This window comes from Lotus japonicus, chromosome 1 (genome assembly GCF_012489685.1).
Source record: "Lotus japonicus ecotype B-129 chromosome 1, LjGifu_v1.2".
NCBI classification, from domain to species: domain Eukaryota; kingdom Viridiplantae; phylum Streptophyta; class Magnoliopsida; order Fabales; family Fabaceae; genus Lotus; species Lotus japonicus.
The window spans coordinates 37,564,767-37,584,139 of record NC_080041.1 but is presented as its reverse complement, the minus strand read 5'-3'; the positions used below and the strand labels follow the sequence as shown (position 1 = coordinate 37,584,139).

Below are 19,373 nucleotides of genomic sequence, written 5' to 3'. Positions count from 1 at the left end.
CTTTGTATTTTTTTAGGAAAAAAACAAATTAACCCCTTGAAGTTTGGGTCACATGCAACTTATCCCCTAACAAAATATAGACTCACCCAAGGTTGCATGGTGCCAAACACACTCAATTTGGCTGATTATTCGCTAAAAGTACATCAACTATATATTGAGACTGTCTAGATTCAAAGATACTTAATGTATGATAAAGAAGAATTTCTCGGCCAATTGGTTCGGTACCATAGTATAATTAAGAACCTTAAATAAGAATTTGAAAATAAATTAACAATCCTTTCAATATTAAAAAACTAAGCATTATTATTATTATTATTATTATTATTATTATTATTATTATTATTATTATTATTGTGCTAAAGTTTGATACATGATATACACAATGGTTGATACACTTAATTTTGAGTTATGATATATACACACATCTCCACTTCTTTTTCACCTTCATTTATATCTATTTCTATTTTCTCTATTAATCAAATCAACTATCACATCTTTATTTTCTCTCTTCTTTCTTCCTATCTCTCTTCCTCCACCTCTCCATACCTCATTTTTGAGGTGTGAAGATATAATTATTCCTTAATTTTGTACGGTGAAATATTTTTTACATGCTCTTCATCAATTGACTCTTTATACTCCCATATGAATATGTTATATGGCATAGATATTTTCAAAAGATGATCAAATTACTCAAATATCAATACTTTTCGTGCATATATCCAAATAAACTTGCAATTTGTCATTCTTTGCTTCTTCAGCATGCTTCTTTATCATTCTTCGTTTTGTTTGTTCAGCATGCTTCTTTGCTTGTTCCACAACCTCCTTATTTGCATTGGCGATGAGACGTATGCGGCGTGGAAGATTGTTGTTGGTAGCCATGAAGGTGGAGAGTAGTAAGAACAAAAGTGAATAATAGTGCAATATGGTCATATTTAATTAAGTAAGGCCCAGAGGCCAGAATAAAACCTATGATGGCCATCACTATAAACCTTTGATCTTACCTATCCTACCTGTATATATTAACATAGAAATTAATTACTTTTCAAAAAAAAAATAGAAATTAATTAGCTATTTGACAAAAAAAAAACAAAAGAAATAGATTAGCTAGCAAATTACGATAAAAACATAACACAACATTTAGATTAGCTAGGCACATTTGGTTGTAATTAAATTCTTCACAATATATTCAATAAACCTGCTACGGGAGCTGACAGAAATGACAGATCATGTTGTCAATTTTTAGCAAAAGCATATTTAAAATGGAGTAATTTAATGAAAATTTATCAAGAGAGTCATGATTACAGTTGTATTTGTATATATAACTCATTTTGTCACAATTATTAATGAAATATTAGAACTTTCATATACCTATCTTTAAAAATAATTGACTCAACTCACCATTTGAAATTGTGAACTAATCAAGGAAATCACAATTGTTTTTTTTTTTTCTGAAGTGAAGGAAATCACAATTGTTGAAAAATGGAACATAGCACAACCCAGCAATTGCACCCATATTTATTTCGTAGCTAAAATCCATGGCTTATCAAAAGGATATGGAAGATAAAGCAACGAATTAAAAGAGAGAGAGGAAATACATGTGTAGAGAAATTTTTATATCATAGTATAAAATGAAATGTACAATGCTTAATAGAGTTATGGTGCTTTTATACTAATTGTCTGTGCATGTAACACTCTAACAATAACAACATGATTACTCTAACACACTCTGACTTGATTAATTCTTCCTTAACTTTCTCTCAACACTTGTCTTTTTTACTTTTTACATATCTGATCTCTCCCACAACTCTCCATTTTTCATTTGTCAGTCAGGCAACGCCTAATATGGACTATTGAAAAAGTCCACCATTTTGGGGTGCGTTTAACGTGCACCACCTAATTGTACGCGTGCTCCAAGAAAATGACTTGGTGCAGTCGGTTCAGCCGGTTTTATTGTTGTTTTTCATATTTGCAAGGGTAGTCCTCGTAAGTATTTATCGGGGAGGGTGTTACATATTTGTATTTATTTTTTGGTACATGTTTCCAGAACCTGTTTTAGGGTTTAAAAGGGGGTAATTTTGCGGCACATCATCCAAAAATCGACTGAAAATAGAGAAACACCGGTTTGGGTGGAAGCAAAAATCGCAGCCGATGTTCGTCTGCTATCTTTCTGAGGTGGTTCTAGATTAGAAGCTACGTGTGGGTTTGTCATGTGCATAACCTCGATTGGCCCTTGGAATTACACGATTTTTTGGTAGGCGTTTTTAGACATATATAAAAATGTAAATGTTGGTTACATGTTTATGAGTACCAGGGCTTTATTTGGAGTATGTGAATGATAGATAGGATGTATTTGCTGCGATTGTTTAGTTTAGGGTTGATATTCGATTGTGTACAAAATCAGGGTTTGTGGGTAATTGTTTAATTTGGGATTTATCCATACGGTTGTGCAGGTTACGTTCGATTTGATGTTATGTGTCGCAACCGGGGTCGCGGCGGAACGACGCATTAAAACTAATCAAGTATCAGAAGAGTCGCCACTAATGTTTTTAGGGAGAACATAAGAGAACCCAAATAATAGAAACCAAATCTAGATTCGGGAGTCGGTTACGTATAGGGCGTTAGCCCCCTACAACGTCCGTTAAGAAACGGTTACCTATGTCAATTATGCAAAATTTCTTAGCTTTCTAAATCATTTATTTTACCTTTAAGAAAATGTCTTGTATTTTATTTTTGAAAAGAATATTTACAAGTTGCTAGTGTAATGAAAAGATTATTCTACAAATAAGAACAAAATTTAGATTTTTTGTTTGGAGTGCTTGGCGGGAGTGACCCCGGACCTACGTATTCTCTATCAACAGAGAAAATCAAGGCTACGTAGTTCTTGGTAGAAAAAACATGAGTTGGTTATGATATTTTTTTAATTTTCTTTAAAAGACTAATATTTTTTGAGAAAAAGATTATTATTTGTTTTTTTGATTTGCAAAGAGGTTTGACCTTAGCATTTTATGATAGATTATTTACAAGATTGAAGAAAAATATATTTTTTTAGAATTTTTAAGCAAATAATTAATTAGGAAGAAAACTAGTAATAGTTGATACTCATATTTGATAATTTTAAGCAATCAGGTCCACATGGTACCAAAAGAGAAAACTGAACCACAGCCATGATTCAAAAAAAGAAAAGGGCCCGTAGCATATTCAAATGGAGTATTCATGTTTGTTAGATTATTAAAAGAAAGAAAAGGGAGGAAGACATATAAAGAAACAGATTCCACCCTTTCTCAATTAATTTTTTTTATTTCCATTTTTTATTCTCTGTTACTGTTTCTGTTTCGTTTCTTCTACCTCTTCTTCTTTTCTGAAACCCAGCGTAGCCAACTTCTATGCGCGTGTGGCTTTGATAACGCCGGAATCAACGGGGGCGTCACCACAACACCAAAGTCACCGCCTTTTGACGGTGGTCTGGCGGGGGCGAGGCCTATCTGCTACTAAAAGCAACGTGCACTTGGATCTGATGCTTCAGTGGAGTGAAGAAGAGATACCTCAACAAAGCCACAAACTCCACAAACTGACTTGCCACGCTCCTCTGTTCCTCTTTCTCTCTTTTATTAGACAAAGTTTTATGTTTTTAATCAAGTTCATTGCATTCAGTGTTATTAGGTAAACTAAGAAAGATCAAAGACCCTGTACTTATAGGAACCACTTGCCTTAAAGGTGGGACTCATGGATCTCAATTCTGACTTCTTTCTTTTTTTTCTTTAATCTTTGCTTGCACAAAATGGGCCAAAGCCCATTAATGAAACACCGCAAAGCCCCTTTTTTTATTATTGACACATGGTCATGGAATCAAAATAAATCAACTCACTTGATCATTCTAATTCTATATGCCTAATTAAGTTATTAATAATTTTTTGACCAAAAAAAAAAGTTATTAATATTTTTTAATTCAAAAGATTAAGCCCGAACAAAAAGAGGTATCCACATTATGATATACAATTGGACGTTGATTAATTATTGGAAAAATATTTTTTGACTGAGGTGTTGTTGTCCAAATTGTAGAAATGGATAGTTGTGAAGAAGGTCACGAAGTCCCAAACGGAGCTGAAGATCATTTGACAGATCAGGTATGGGAAATAGTAATTATATAAAAATTTCAAAATAGGTACTTAGGGCATGTATTCATTGATTTTGAAGTTATTAAGGACACATTGTAGTGTTTGTGACTTACATTGGTTGACTATTGTGATTGTTTTGATCATGAACCTTAATTATTGTTGAAAATAGGGTTTGGATGACATGTCTGAAAACGCTGGTGGTGACGAAGTCCAGGACGAAATAGTTGTTATTAGTGGTATGAATGATTTGTTGAATTATGATATGAAGATTTTGAGTACTGAAGCAGCAGCCAAGTTTCAGTTTGTTAATCGTGAGGTTGCGTATGATTTTTATAACCTATATGCCTTGGTCAAAGGGTTTGCAACGAGGAAAAATAAAATCTTAAAGAACAAAAAAGGGGATGTTGTGAAACAATCATTTGTATGTTTTAGAGAAGGGTTTCGCAAAGTTGTAGCAAGTGAAAGCCGAAAGAGAAAGAAGTCAGAGCGGCGCTGTGGTTGTCCCGCAAACTTCCGTGTGCACGTTGACATTGCAACAACTCGTTGGTATGTTACAAAATTTGATGATGAACACAATCACGACTTGTTAAGTGAAAGACATATTGGAAGGTTGGCATTGCATAGAAGGTTAAGTGACGGTGATGTAAGGCAGTTTAATGGCATGCAGAACGCTGGCATTGGCATAATTGGAGTTTACAACATGATTGCAACTCAGTCCAGGGGATTTGATAGGGTGCCCTTTACCAAAATGAACTTACACAATCAGATTGAGAAAGAGAGGAGGCAGTTGAAGTGTGATGTACAAACAAATATTCAGTACCTTAAGGAAATGAGAAAAAAATACCCTGAACTGTTTTGGCGACATCATGCTAATGAGGATGGGAAATTGGAACTATTGTTTTGGTCAGATGGCATAAGCCAAAAGAACTATGAAGTTTTCGGTGATGTTGTAGCCTTTGATGCAACCTATCGTAAGAACAAATATCAGTACCCATTTATGATGTTTTCTGGGTTGAACAACCAAAACCAAACAACGATGTTTGGAAGCGCAATAATAGAAAATGAGACTGAAGAGACATATATATGGCTGCTTGAGAGATTGGTTGAGGCTATGAAAGGAAAATTTCCTACATCTGTTATCACTGATGGTCATATGTCCATGAAAATGTCATTACCATTGTACTTCCAGGTGCTCATCATAGATTATGTGTTTGGCACTTGCTGCAGAATGCTACTAGAAATATTAAGGTTCCAGGGGTCATCGAAGGGTTCCAAAAATGCATGTTGGTTGATTTTGAAGTGGGTGAATTCAAACATAAGTGGGATGCTTTGCTAACTAAATTTGGCGCGCAAGACAATGAATGAGTTACCCAACAATATGAAAATAGAAAGATGTGGGCAGTAGCTCATATTCGGGGTTGTTTCTTTGCTGGGTTCCGGACCACATCACATGTGAGAGTTTGCATTCAGAAATCAAGAAGTTTATTCATTCAAGGTATAACCTGACAGAGTTTTTACAACACTTCCATAGATGTTTGAATTTCATGCGGTTTAGGGAGGTGGAAGCAGACTTAGCATCGGTGGTTGGGAAGCCACCTTTGGAAACACCGTTCAAGCAACTTGAGAAGTCAGTTGCCTCTTTGTACACACCCGCAATATTTGATAAATTCCGTGTTGTTATCGTTAAAGCATTCATAGTTTACGTTAGTGGGCGTAAATTGACTGCATGTTTCTAGATATTCACAGTTTCAAAAATTCGCACACTGAGCAAGGAGTGGCATGTATACTTTTATCCACCAACACCTGTGCTAAAATGTTCTTGCCAAAGAAGGGAGTCAATTGGCCTTCCATGTGAGCATATAATTGCGGTAATGGTTATTTTGGGTATGCATGAAATTCCTAAAAGTCTAGTGTTGCATAGGTGGACAAAACGTGCTAGAGACTCCATTGAATGTTATGTTGCTGATGTTAGTGGTCATTGGGGTCCAGTGAACATGGCTCGACATGCTGTATTATTAGACGGTTGCAGAGAAATGTGCAAATTAGCGGGTGATTTGCTTAATGATTTCACAACCACAAGAGCTCTAGTGACGACCCACACTGAAATGCTAAAAACTAAGAAGCATGGCAACCAGGTAGATCAAAATAGTGATGGAAACATTCCATCATTTATATTATGAGTTCTGTATTCATGTCTTATTCCATCATTTATTTATTTATATATATATTTCTGTTTTCTAAAAAAAACTAACTCACTATCCTTCATAAATAAATTAGACACTCATAAAATGAAATTTGAAAAAAAAAAGTTTCGATCTATTATGTGAAAATGACTTGAGAATGCATAACCGAGAAAAATAATATAAAAAAGTTGAATAAATTTCAAATGACTTGGGAATGCATGGTTTACACTATTTAAGTTTTTTTTAATAGCTATATATTAAAGTTATAATTTAATATAATTTTAATTTTAAATGTTAAAATTACTTTTTTTGTTTTTATAAAGAGCACACAACATATTATTATAACTTATTTAATGATGTTAAAAGCTTATTATTTAATATAAATATTTAAAATTTACGTAATTATTTTTCATATAAAAAATAATTAAACTATTAAAACTAATTCAATGCTAATTATTAAAGTTGAGTATATATTTTTTTACACAAAGAGAACTCTAATAATATTTATTAAATTGTCTTAAGATAATTATTTTTAATTTTATGATAATTATAATTAAAAATTATTTTAATATTCAGTTAAACTATATTAGTTTTTATATAGCAACGCACGTGTATTATATCTAGGTTTAGGAATTTTGAGATATAGATATTCAATGTGATGATGAAAAGAGTTGTGTAACAAATAATAAGAAAAAAGTGGACAAATGAATAAATCAATAATGTAGAAAACTCATGGTTTGTGGAGAGGCGATTTGAATTTCGGAAAAGTTCAAATTTGAGTGCCTCACTTTTTTTAGTACTAACTCTTATATGACGACTAAATTAAATTATATTACAATAGTAGAAAAAAAAACATCGAATTGTCCTCTCCTGTTCTTAACTGATGCTCAAGTTATTAAAGATATATTCACATTAAAAAATCATTAAATCTCTTGCAAGGTACTAAGTCTGTTGAAGCATTTGGGTAGCAGCGTACAAGATGATTCTCGAAAGTTCCTTCATATTTGAGCAACGCTTTAGTATTTAAAACCTTAAAGCTGCTGAAATCGACATTGTAGCTTAAGCAAAGCTGCAAGTTTCATAGCATCTTCTTTTTTTTTTTTTAAGGTAAACTGAATAAATATTAAGGGCCAACCGGCAATTGAGTCCTTACATCGGAAATAACCAAATGAGAAATGGCTACCGGAACCTCCTCCACCCATACTATATTCGCATAGGTCTCAGAGTTCTTAGCCAAAAAATCCGCAACAGTATTACCTGCGCGTCTAACAAAAGAAAGCGAAACAAAATCAAAAGCATTAATTAAAACACAGCAATCCTGCAGAATCGAACTCAAATAAGATCTCCCGGCTTCCTTTGCTTTCCAACTATTGAATAATTGGAGACAATCCGTTTCCAAGCATATCCGGCGAAATCCTAGATCAATAGCCAACTGTAATGTCCATCTCATACTCATGGCCTCCGCCACAAGTGGTGAAGTACAAGAGATAGGAAAGGAACATGTTGCCGCCATGACCTCACCTTGGCAATCGCGAGCCACCATCCCCATGCCACGCGTTCCATCAACACGAAGAGAAGCATCAAGGTTGCATTTGATGATACCCACCGCCGGCTTGCTCCATTTTGCTGGCAACGAAACCGAAGGTGCACAAGAAAGATCACGAACCTGAGCTTCCTCCAACATACTAGCCACACTGCGGAGAACCGCAACCACCACCAGCTCTCCCTGCTGAAAACAGACCTTGTTCCTTGCCTCCCAAATCGCATATACCACCGTCTGAACCATGGCCAGAACCTCTTCATCATCCATCGCTATCACCGCTGTCCAGAATGCTTGAAACGAGGTAAAAGAATCTGCTCTGATGGCTAGCTGAGACGCAAACCAGATGTGTTTGGCAGCTGGGCACTGGAGGAAAAGATGGTCTTCATTCTCCCTCTCGGAAGCACAAAAACCGCAACCTGGATCGACATCGACGTGGCGCCGGAACAAACTCTCCTTTAGGGGCAACAAACCAGTAATTGCCCTCCAACAGGTTTCTTTGCAACGAGGCAAAGCTCGAGATGCCCAGAAAAACTTCCAGCTCCTTGGCTCAAGTGTAGCGGTAGAGGAAGAGGACGCAGGATCACGGTGTAACAACAACCGCATGAAGTCATATCCCTCTTTTGATGTATATTGTCCATCACTTGTACCTGGCCAATGAAACAAGTCAATGCCCCCATGCACTCCCAAAGGAATGGAAAGAATGTTGGCCGCAGTGCTTGGGCTAAAAACCAGCTCAATCAAATCTCTCCTCCAACAGTGCAAGTCATGATCAATGAGCGTTGCAACCTTGGTGAGATTAAATTCTTCCACTAAATCTTGTCGGTAAATGAGAGGCGCATCTCCCGACACCCATTTATCCCTACAAATATCAACCTGAGTTCCATCACCAATTCTCCAAGAACACCCTCTCTCAAATATCCAACTCGTTTTTAGGATACTTGTCCATGCATAGCTTGGACGATACCCTTTCTTGGCCTCACGCATGTTGCAATTGTGAATATAAACCGCTTTAAAAACTCGTGATAACAGACACTCAGGGCGAGTAAAAATGCGCCACCAATTCTTTCCCACTAAGGCCATATTGAAATATTTGAAGTCACCAAAACCAAGGCCACCATCTTCCTTCCTCTTACAAAGATTCTCCCATTTTGTCCAATGAAGACCACGTTTATTTGGGTCACCTCCCCAGTAAAATCTAGCTATCATGTGATCAATATCTGCACACAAACCATCAGGTAAAATAAAACAAGACATAACATAGGAGGGTATGGCCTGAACCACAGATTTAATAAGAACCTCCCTGCCTGCCCTCGAAAGGAATTTTTCCTTCCACCCTTTAAGCTTTTTCCAGACTCGATCTTTGACAAAATTGAACACTTGAGTTTTAGACTTACCAATGATAGTTGGTAAACCCAAGTATCTGTCATAGCTTTCAACCGCCTTTACTTGCAATAGCTGCTTAAGTTCATTGAAATGAATATCGGGCACATTTCGGCTCATTGAAAGCATAGACTTGTCAAAATTGATTCGTTGACCTGAAGCTCGCTCAAAGGTGGCTAGGATGTTCTTCAAACACTGGGCCTCTTCCACTATCTCTCGTGCGAATAGCACACTATCATCTGCAAAAAGCAAATGTGATATGACAGGCGCATGCCGACTAATTTTAATACCACTAATCTCAGAATCAATCATAGCTTTTTCGATCATGGCTGAGAAGACTTACCCACATAAAATAAATAAATATGGTGACAACGGGTCACCTTGTCTAAGCCCACGCAGGGGAGCAAAACTTGGTTGAGGATTGCCGTTCAATAAAATTGAAAAAGACACTAATGTCACACAACTCATAATTAGACTTACCCAATGAGCAGGGAAGCCCATATTTTGTAAAACAGATTCAAGAAAGGACCATTCAATTCGGTCATAGGCTTTGGACATGTCCAATTTAAGTGCCATAGTGTCATTCCGGCCATTGATTCTCTTCTTCATGTAGTGAAAACATTCATACGCAATCAAAGCATTATCAGTTATCAAACGCCTAGGAACAAAAGCACTTTGACTCTCACAAATTAAATCAGGCAAGATCAACTTAAGCCTATTTGCTATTGTCTTAGTAATAATCTTGAAAATGACATTACACAAACTAATTGGTCTAAATTGTGTGGCATGCTCAGTCTTTTTAATCTTAGGAATAAGTACCAATAGAGTGTGGTTTATCATACCTGGAGATGTAGCTCCACTCAGAACTTGTAGACAAAACTCAGCTACATCATCACCAATGACATGCCAAAATTTATGGTAAAAGAGAGCAGGCAGTCCATCCGCTCCTGGTGCTGAAAAAAGAGTTAAAGTTAGCCGATAGTTGCTTCTTTGAGACCACCTAGAAGAAGAATTTGATGCAATAAGACCACCAAGAAGAATTATTTCTATGATAGAGGAAAATCATAGAGATAAATTTCTTGAGGCTCGCCTCACCTATGCAATAATAAGTAAATTCTTTACTCAATAATCTTTCTTCTAAAGATGACAATCTAAATTTACATTTTTCATCATTTATTTTGTCCAGTAAAAACAAAATAATAGCAACTTAGAAAAAAAAACATACTCAAGGTAGACCAAAGACATGAAAAGAAAAAGGAAAAATAGGCAAAGACATGAAAAGAAAAAGGTAATTAGGGGATTAGGAAGCAAAGTACTTGCAACTTTTTTTAATTTGAAGTCTCTCTCGCGTTTTTTTTTAATTAATATATGTTGTAATTTTTTTTATTCCTTCACTTATTAGTCTTTATTAGTATTAATTTTAAATCCTTCAAATTCTCTCTGACCAATTTTAGCAACCGCAGCATTTTTTTTTCTTCATAATAGTAGTTTGATGGAAATTATTGATTGTCATTAACTCTCCAATTATTATAATGAAAGTCAGTTTTTAATACAATTTGTTTGTATGTTGATATGATATGCCAATTTTAAGTGCAACATTGACAAATTATATTAAAGTTCCTCATTTATATACATTCAAGTACAATAGGTGATTCTATTATGATTGAAATATTTCCAGAAATAAATATTTCATCTAACATGATAAAAGTTGTGATATTTTATTGTTCCTGAAGAACATGTAATGGTATATATGATATTGTATGGTGGTTCTCCGGAAGAGACCCTAAAAGCAATATTTCAAAAGAGATATGTTTCTGCCGATGGGGAGTACGATAAAATAGTGTTAACTTACACTTGAGGGGAAGTATGTTGAAATTCAAGTGTAATTTAGAGAGTCTCCTACTTTAAGCTCTCATATTTCCCCAACTGGTGATATCAAAGTATGAAGATAAAATGAGGAAAATGTGAAAATCCCAGAAGGATTCAAAATGCGAGAAAATATTCTTTGAAATATTGAAGCATTATTTTGTTAGCGAAGTTCTTCAGATGGAAGAAGTGATTGTGATTGGCATATGACCGGTTAGACCATTCCGAATCTTATAATGCGAAAGTCTATTTCTCAGATGTTCTCAAAGCCAAAAATTAAAATTGTGGCAAAGTAAGGGGAATTCCCTATGATTCTTGAATATATTTGATGTGATACATGTGCACATATTCAGTGTTTATCGATGCATCGACCTTGATAGAATAAAACTCCCAACCTTGATCAAGTTGGTATGTGACATGATTTTGAATGTCAAGTTGCACATTTTCATATTTAAAATGATCTGGCAAAGATATTTAGCTATATGCTTCTTATTTATAGCTAGACATTTATTAAGAGAACCAATGTCCTTATTTTTTTGGACATGTGATGTTGCTACATCTATATGCATCAAGCCAATGAGTATTATAATTCTCTCCATTACAATTGGTTCATTGTTAGGAACCTAATATCTCTCATCTAAGAACTTTTTATGCTATGTGTTCTTCGTTGTCCAACAGACAACACTTATGTGAGATTAAAAGAAAGCTGAGATTATGCTATGAATTTGAGCTTTTGCCAGAAGATATTTCATATCTAACTTATCGTTATTTCTCGGCATAAGGGGGAGAGAAAAACTAAGCAGCTAAGAAAATTTGTTTTGAATGCATATATACTCGCACACAACAATATGAACCTCAAGTTCGAAAGATGCATTCTCTGATCAAAAAGGGATTTCTAAATTCCTTTATGCTGCAAATGACCTTCTCTATTGAAATTTTATTAGGCTAAGGCATGCCTAAACTTGGTTCCAAAGATAAATTTTAGAGAAGGAAGATGGTTTTGTTATGAAGAGAATTATCATGAAAAGTGTAGAGATTGCGAAAACTCTTTAAACCTTCTGACGAGGTTCAGGTACCTGTTATTATTGATACAAAGAGATGTCAATCGATTATATCTATACCGGTTGAAACAAGGAACCAATAACTTGAAAAATTGTCGACATATGAAGTAGCGCTCAATATTATAAGTGCGAGAATATTGAACTCATATTAAAGGGTGTGGTTGGCCAACATATAAAGAAGCAATTCGTTTGCAAAATTATAAGAGTCTTTGGACTTAAAGTCAATACCCAAAAGATATCTAAATATGAGAAATTCTACATCGGAGATTCATCCATCACCTTGCAGATAACACAACGCTAAAGAAAGATACACCAAGGGAGATAGTACAAAGCACATATCACTAAAGCTCTTCTTCACTCACGATCTACAAAATATGGTGACAAAGACATCCAACAAATTCATTCACGTGATAATTTGACAGACTTGTTCACAAAGGTCCTTCCGACTACAACGTTTGAAAAGCTGTGCGAAATATCGGAGTTCGTCGGCTGAAATATCTCAATTAAAATGCATTGTACTCTTTTTTCCTTAATTATGTTTTTTTTTTCCATTGAGTTTTTCATGGTAAGGTTTTTAATGAGGCAATGTATAAAGACGAACTATAGAATGATGTACTCTTTTTCCTTCACTAGGTTTTTATCCCACATGGTTTTTCCTAGTAATGTTTTAATGAGGCACATTCTTAAGGGATGGTCATCCAGGGGGAGTGTTATTTATAGGATGACCATATAGGTTTGGACCATGTATCTTCTCTATGGGCTTGGGTCATTATCACCTCTCCATGTAATTAACCTAGTTCTAGTGCTATAAATAAAGGAGGCTGCATCAATCAGCCACACCTTATTTCACAGAATCACATGTCTCATTCTTGCTTCTCTCTTCCACTCTCTTCATTCTAGTAGTTTCTTAACAATTATGTTCTTATCACTTCCTTGATTTATTAGCTGAACAGGCCGGAGAGAATTTTAGAATTTGCTTTTTTTTTTTAATAGTAATGAATTTGACTAATTCACAAATTCTAAATTGTAATATTTCTGCATTATGTTTTTTAAAACAAAGCACTAAGTTGGACGCACTTATTCTAAATTCTAATAGATAAATTAAAAATCCCCAATATCCTTATCAAGATATTTATTAAAAGTGTAACCCCAACCCACAGTCATGCAGAAAATAATATTGTTATGAAGAAGCAGACGAACCATCTCTTTCTTGTTACTATGCAAATGCAATGACAGTGCATGAATTTGAAGATAAGTTTAATTATGAAAAAGAAAAATCGTTAACTTTTATGACAAGAATACCCTTTTGGAACAGCTGCCTAACTAACTACACATGCAGTATTGGGACTGCAGAGCTTTCTCTGCAGATGCAGTTAGTTCCTTGCATTAGTTGCTAAAGCACCTGCCACAATGCCAGCTACTGCAGCCATGTAAATCAGGGACTGCCCCATACTGTGCCAGTTACAAACCACCAAGCTGCTATGCTGTTTAGTAAGCTCCACACCATATAGTTGGAAATGGATTCCTTGTGGTCCGGAATTCTTATATTCACGCCGTTACCGTAGGATGACTTTTTACATTTTAAGACATGTCTATCATTCAATTTCGATAAAAAATAAGAGTCAATCGATCTTAAGTCTTAATTGTATTATTTAGATATTATGAATGTATGAATATAAGGTATTCTAACTGCAGATAAACCAAAATCAATATAGTTGGTTATGACACGTTAAAAGGCCACATGTTGAGTGTTTAATTTTTCATTTATATCATTGCAAACTAACATTCACTTAAAATAAATGGTACTTTTCTTAAAAATTCGTTCATAGCTAACCAATATTTAAACCCACAAGGATTTGTTGACTCCTTTTAATTGGTGTGCACAAATAGCATCTATGGTCCCATCTCCCCTTTCTACTATGATTAAATTCATCCCACCTTTCAAAAAAATAATTCATCCCAGCATAGAGTCAAATTTTGTTTATTTTTCTTTGTTCCCTAGAAACCCTGTGGTTAACATACTTATTTACAAAGTATTCTATAATAATTTAATATATATAATTATAACCAAATCAAGGTTCTAATCTTAAAAAGTAAAAAAAGTTATCTTTTATCACCTAGCACTTAAACAGAATTATAATTAGGTGCACTATGTGTCAAGAAGTTATATGTTGTTACATAGTTGTGGTCCAGGCACACCTCCCTCGGTTTCTCCCCTGGTGAATTATTATTATGATATTGGCTTCTCAGCACCACTAAGGAGGATTTAAAAACACACTAGTTGTGTTGTGTAGTGTGTGTGCCAAGTACTTAGAGAAGAGAACAGAAGAGATATAGATGGGTGGTCAGGCTTTTATGGTAGGTGACTAAACAACCACCTTCACCCTCACATGCCTTCTTTATTTCTATTCTAATGAAATCTTGCCTTTTTATCTACCCCAGTTTTTCAACACCTCATCTATTTCTCTTTGATGCAAAGATAACATAATTACTCACCAAAATGTCACTTTAGGAACTTCATACATCAAAGGTAGAGAAAAAGTGTGTGAAAACTACACAACCTTAAAAATCTGTTACAATTCATTAATGAGAACCAACATCATGAGCTTGAAATTTGCAGCATAGGAACTTAGTTTTTGAAGTATGAACAAAGTAATAGTCAATCACATATCACCCAAAAAGGAGTGAACTACTTGAAGAATATGAACAGAACTGAAACAACACCTAAGAGGACATGAATCCTGTAAAGAATGAATGAAATGAAAGCAGAAACTAAACTTTTCTATACACAGTTTGAAGAAATTCTCACTCTCAAGTTGAATGGACTATTGAGAGGTTCAGTTAGACATGAGGCCTACCAGTGCCTCTTGCTTGTGGTTGCTTCTTACTATCCACCAGGGTCTGAAAGGCTCACCATGGCTATTGCTTCCTTCTTCTGTAGCAGCAGGAAGATTGAGATCAAGGAAGTCCCCTATTTCAGAAACTGTTTCACTGTGACTAGTACTACTCTCAGACTCACCAGCCAAATGAGATCTCTTGTGTCTACCCAAGGCTTGATCAGATTGAAAAACCTTGACGCGAATTGGGCACTCATGCTCTTTGCTCTTCATGGTCTCATCACCAAAACCAGCACCTAGTTCATGTTTCTTCATCATGAGCTTACTTTCTGTTGTTAGATCAGGATCAGGGTAGAGTTCTGCTTCTGCAGCTTCCAATTCAATGCTGTTGTTCTCACTGCTCTCAGCTTTGGAAGCAAAGCAGCCTTTGATCCTCTTATGACTAGCTCTGTGACCTCCAAGAGCTTGGTAAGAGTGGAAGATCTTGTTGCAAGTAGTGCACTCAAACTTGCCTCTCTTATGAGTGTTCTTGCAGCTCAATTCACCTTCTGAACCCTTGTTCACCAAACTCTTCAACTTTGCCTTCATTGAACTAGTGTACTTATCATTGACCTCAAATGCAAACTCTGGCTTCTCATCCTTTACATTCTTGACAACCCCATTTACACAAACTCTGGTTTTGTCCATCCTGGATCCATTTTCAAGACTCTCAGCTACCAAAATTTCTGAACCTTTCCCCCCTTTGGGGTTCAGATTAGAAGAAACAGAATTCATAAGCCTCTTGCCCTCAACCTTAGAAATTGGAACTGAAAATGGTGCTTCCAATTCCAAATGCAGTGAGTTATTATTCTCAGAAGACTCAGCAACAGAATTGAGACCACCCCACCAAGGATTCACATCCCTACTAAGCATCATCAAGCTTATAGCAACCTCATATTGCTCTAACTCTGCCTCAGAAACAGAGGAGGAACAAGGGTATGCAGCAAAAGACAGAGAAGAAGAAGAAGAAGCAACTTTGCCACTCATCACATACCTTGTTCTTATTCTCTTGGATCTTTTCCTCCGATTTGGAGCAATGGTAGCAGCTTCACTATCCGATTGGCTATCCATCACCACCTTCTGATTCCGATTCCGACCCACATTGTTGTTCCATGAATCTTGATCATGAAAACTGTGATTGATCAACTTCAACACTCTCACTTTCTCTGAATGACACTTCATGTGACCAAACAAAGCTTTCAAAGAGTGAAACCCTTTACCACACTCTTTGCAGACATTTTCAAACACCATAGCTGCTTCTTCTTCTTCTTCATCATCATTCCAATCGTTGAGTCTCCAAGTCCTTTTTGGATTCTGTCTGAGACCATACCCAGTTTCAGAACTAGCCAATGAAGAAGGGTTCTTGTTCTTCTTCTTGTTCTCCTTCTGATCAATTGATGAATCACCATTGGTGAAATGGGACCTCATGTGACCCCCTAACGATCTCCCACAAGGGAACCTCTTGCTGCAGAATTTGCAAACGTGCTTCCATTCTTGATCTTCTTCCATTGATGGGGTTCCAAGAAATGTGAAAATTTTCAGAAACAGAAGAAAAATGCTGAATTTCTTGCACGATCAGAGAAAACTAGCGAATACCCAGATCAGATTATCGAGCAGAGAGCACAAAAATCGCGAGAAAGATGAACCAAATTCATGGCATCACATCAAGATTTCAAAGCCAAGTGTGGAAATTTGTGAAGAAAAAAATGAAAACTTGAAGGTGAAGGTGAAGTGAAGGGACTAGTATAGAAGGTTGTTTGTGTTTGGGAAGTGAATTGTGAAGAAAAAATCAAAACTTGAAGAGGTGGGTAACTGGGTATTGGGTAGAGATGATGATGATGAATGAGAATGAGCAAGCCAAGCCATGGGAGAAGAAAAGAACAAAGAAAAAGAGTGTGTGTGTGTGTGTGTGCGTGAGTGAGGGTGAGAGTTTGTTTCTCTCTCTTTCTCTAACTCTCTATATCTCTCTCTCTCTTGAGTCTTGACTATATTTGGAGGAGAAATGAGAAATCCATGCATGAAAGCAAAGATTAAAAAGAAGAAGAGATAAAAGAGAGACCCTACTTGATCCAATGGTTTCAGATTTGTCCACATCAGCATCCATGTTGATGAGGGGACCCTACCCTAGTGCTGAAACTAATAACTGAATTGTGGCCAACTATTCCTTCCTTTGTCTTGCCATTGAGGAAAGAAATGCTCACTTTCTCTCTGTGCTAACAGTAACACACACTTCAAGTAAAAGGTTCCACTCTCAGGCCATTATTCTTCTGGACTTTCTTTTTTATAAGATTTTTTTTATCGTAGTTGATAATAATGATTAATTTCTTCGTAGCGGGTGCTCATAATAAGTGGTAAAATGCTGGTTATAATATGCGCTTCATTCTTATAGAAAAGAAATCGAACTCTCAATCTCATAATTAAGAGACGAAATAAATTTGACACTATATCCACAACTTGCTTTTTCTTCTTGACTTTCTATGATTGATGTGTGTTCTTTTTAGTTTGTTGAGGTTTTAAAACAGTTTTTTCAAAGTGGGTCCTTTGGTTTGCCCTCCATTTAGTTCCATTTGATTCTTATCCCAACCAACCAAAGACTGCAAATGCCATGCCACTGGTCTCTTCATTCTCCATAAAACTACACAACAAGTTCAGATCAGCTTATTTTTTAACAGAATCAATTTCTATATTGAGAAGCTAGTCACTGAAGAGAGTTGTTATGTTGCACAATAAACTTAGCCTAAGAATCTGACAAATAGTAACATGATGATGCTTTTGACAAAAACAAAAAATTAGCAGAGTGAAATAAAGGTTGTCGCAAGGTTAAAATCAACCGTCCACACTCGTGCCAAATATCATTTTCCGTCACTAAAACTCCTTTATAAGATTGGTTCTGACTTCAAAATCAATTGTGAAAGGTTTTGATTATCATGTGGAGTTATTTGCAAAAAAAAAATCAATTGGTCCTCAAATATTTGGATTGGCGGGTCATTATCATGTGGGGTTATTTGCAAAAATAATAAAAAATCCCTATTAAATTTATTAAGTTCATATTCTTTAAAAATCGATTGCTCTTAGCCTTGGATGTAAAGTCAATTTTTTTGGCATCTATTTCTGAACTTACCCATGCAACCAAAAGATAAGCTACGAGACAAGTTGAGCTGATGCAGGAGTAATGCAAGCAAATGTCATCATCTGCCTTGTAAGGGTATTGTTCTGTACTAGGGCAAGCTTACGTAAAAGAGTGACAGAAAGTAAATCCTAGCAGAGCACTAAAATAACAAAACTACCATAAAAGGAATATTCTCATTAATGCTGAAAAAGTTGGTTTCGTACAAGTGGATGACCTCCCCTTTTATAGAGGGGGTGGTCATGATATGGACCTTTCCTATATTTGGGCCTGACAATCAGGGCCCAAATCCCTGTACATATAAGACAAATCCAAAGGAATCTTCCAGCTGGCTTGTGGGTCCATCATCTAAGGGGGGCAATGAAGCTCGTTGTGTCGCACTTCCCGCCATGGCTATCTTCAATCATTTATTGTTCATTTTGGGCGGGACATAATCTTCTTTATGTCCCGCCCAGTCCACATGCCCCCAAGACATGAGACTCGAGTAAAGAGTCGAAATGTCTTCATCATGTTACCTAGTAGTTCGCCTCTATTGTTTATTCGTTCATCGCCATTTTACTTTCGTTGTTACATCGCCATTTTCACGCTTCGCCACCTTTGTTGCCGTTTCAAAGATATGTCGCCATTAATCATAACCGTCAACCACGTCTTTTCAACTGACGCACGTATCCTTATTTTCCGGGATTTCGTCATCATTTGTTATAAATGCAATCTTCAGTTGTGCGTCTCGAGGAGTAATGTCTTTTCGCTTCCTACCTTTTCGAATTTCAAATCCCACGATCCCACGATCTTCCCCCACTCATTCTCTCTCTTCCTTTCTCTCTATAAAATCCCCTTTTCACTTTTCATTTTTCACTTTCTTAAAACTTTTGTTCTGAAAACCCTTTTCACCGCAGCTTTCATTCTCTTCTTTGAACTCCGGTGAACCTTTTCTTCCTCCGGCCGTCGTCATTGCGCGGTGCTCCCCTATCGCTGACGTTCTCCTTTCTTAAATTCACAGTTCTCCCTCTGGTTAGTTTTTCTCTTTCTTGAGACTCTTCGTTTACTTCTTTTTTCTCTGACTCTGTTCATCTTCTTTCTTCTTTTGACTCTGTTCATCTTCTTTTTACTTTTAGTTTGTTCATCTTCTTTCTTCTTTTTATGAAACTGCCTCGCATGTCTTTACCAAACGCTAGCCTTTCTTCCCTAGAACTTTCTTCACCCTCCACGGAGGAGGAAGTTG

The 19,373-nt window shown here is 36.1% G+C and overlaps 1 protein-coding gene across 1 annotated transcript; it reads right to left on the bottom strand.

The window, feature by feature from the left end:
- Nucleotides 1–14,761: 14,761 nt before the first annotated feature.
- On the bottom strand, nucleotides 14,762–17,025 carry LOC130734613 (uncharacterized). Its single transcript, XM_057587101.1, has one exon. It carries the CDS (start codon nucleotides 16,531–16,533, stop codon nucleotides 14,986–14,988), a length of 1,548 nt encoding a protein of 515 aa, XP_057443084.1. The 5' UTR covers nucleotides 16,534–17,025; the 3' UTR covers nucleotides 14,762–14,985.
- Nucleotides 17,026–19,373: the final 2,348 nt, after the last annotated feature.

Excerpts from the sequence above, each read along its gene's own strand:
- LOC130734613 (XM_057587101.1), bottom strand. The coding sequence starts at position 16,533 with ATGGAAGAAGATCAAGAATGGAAGCACGTTTGCAAATTCTGCAGCAAG.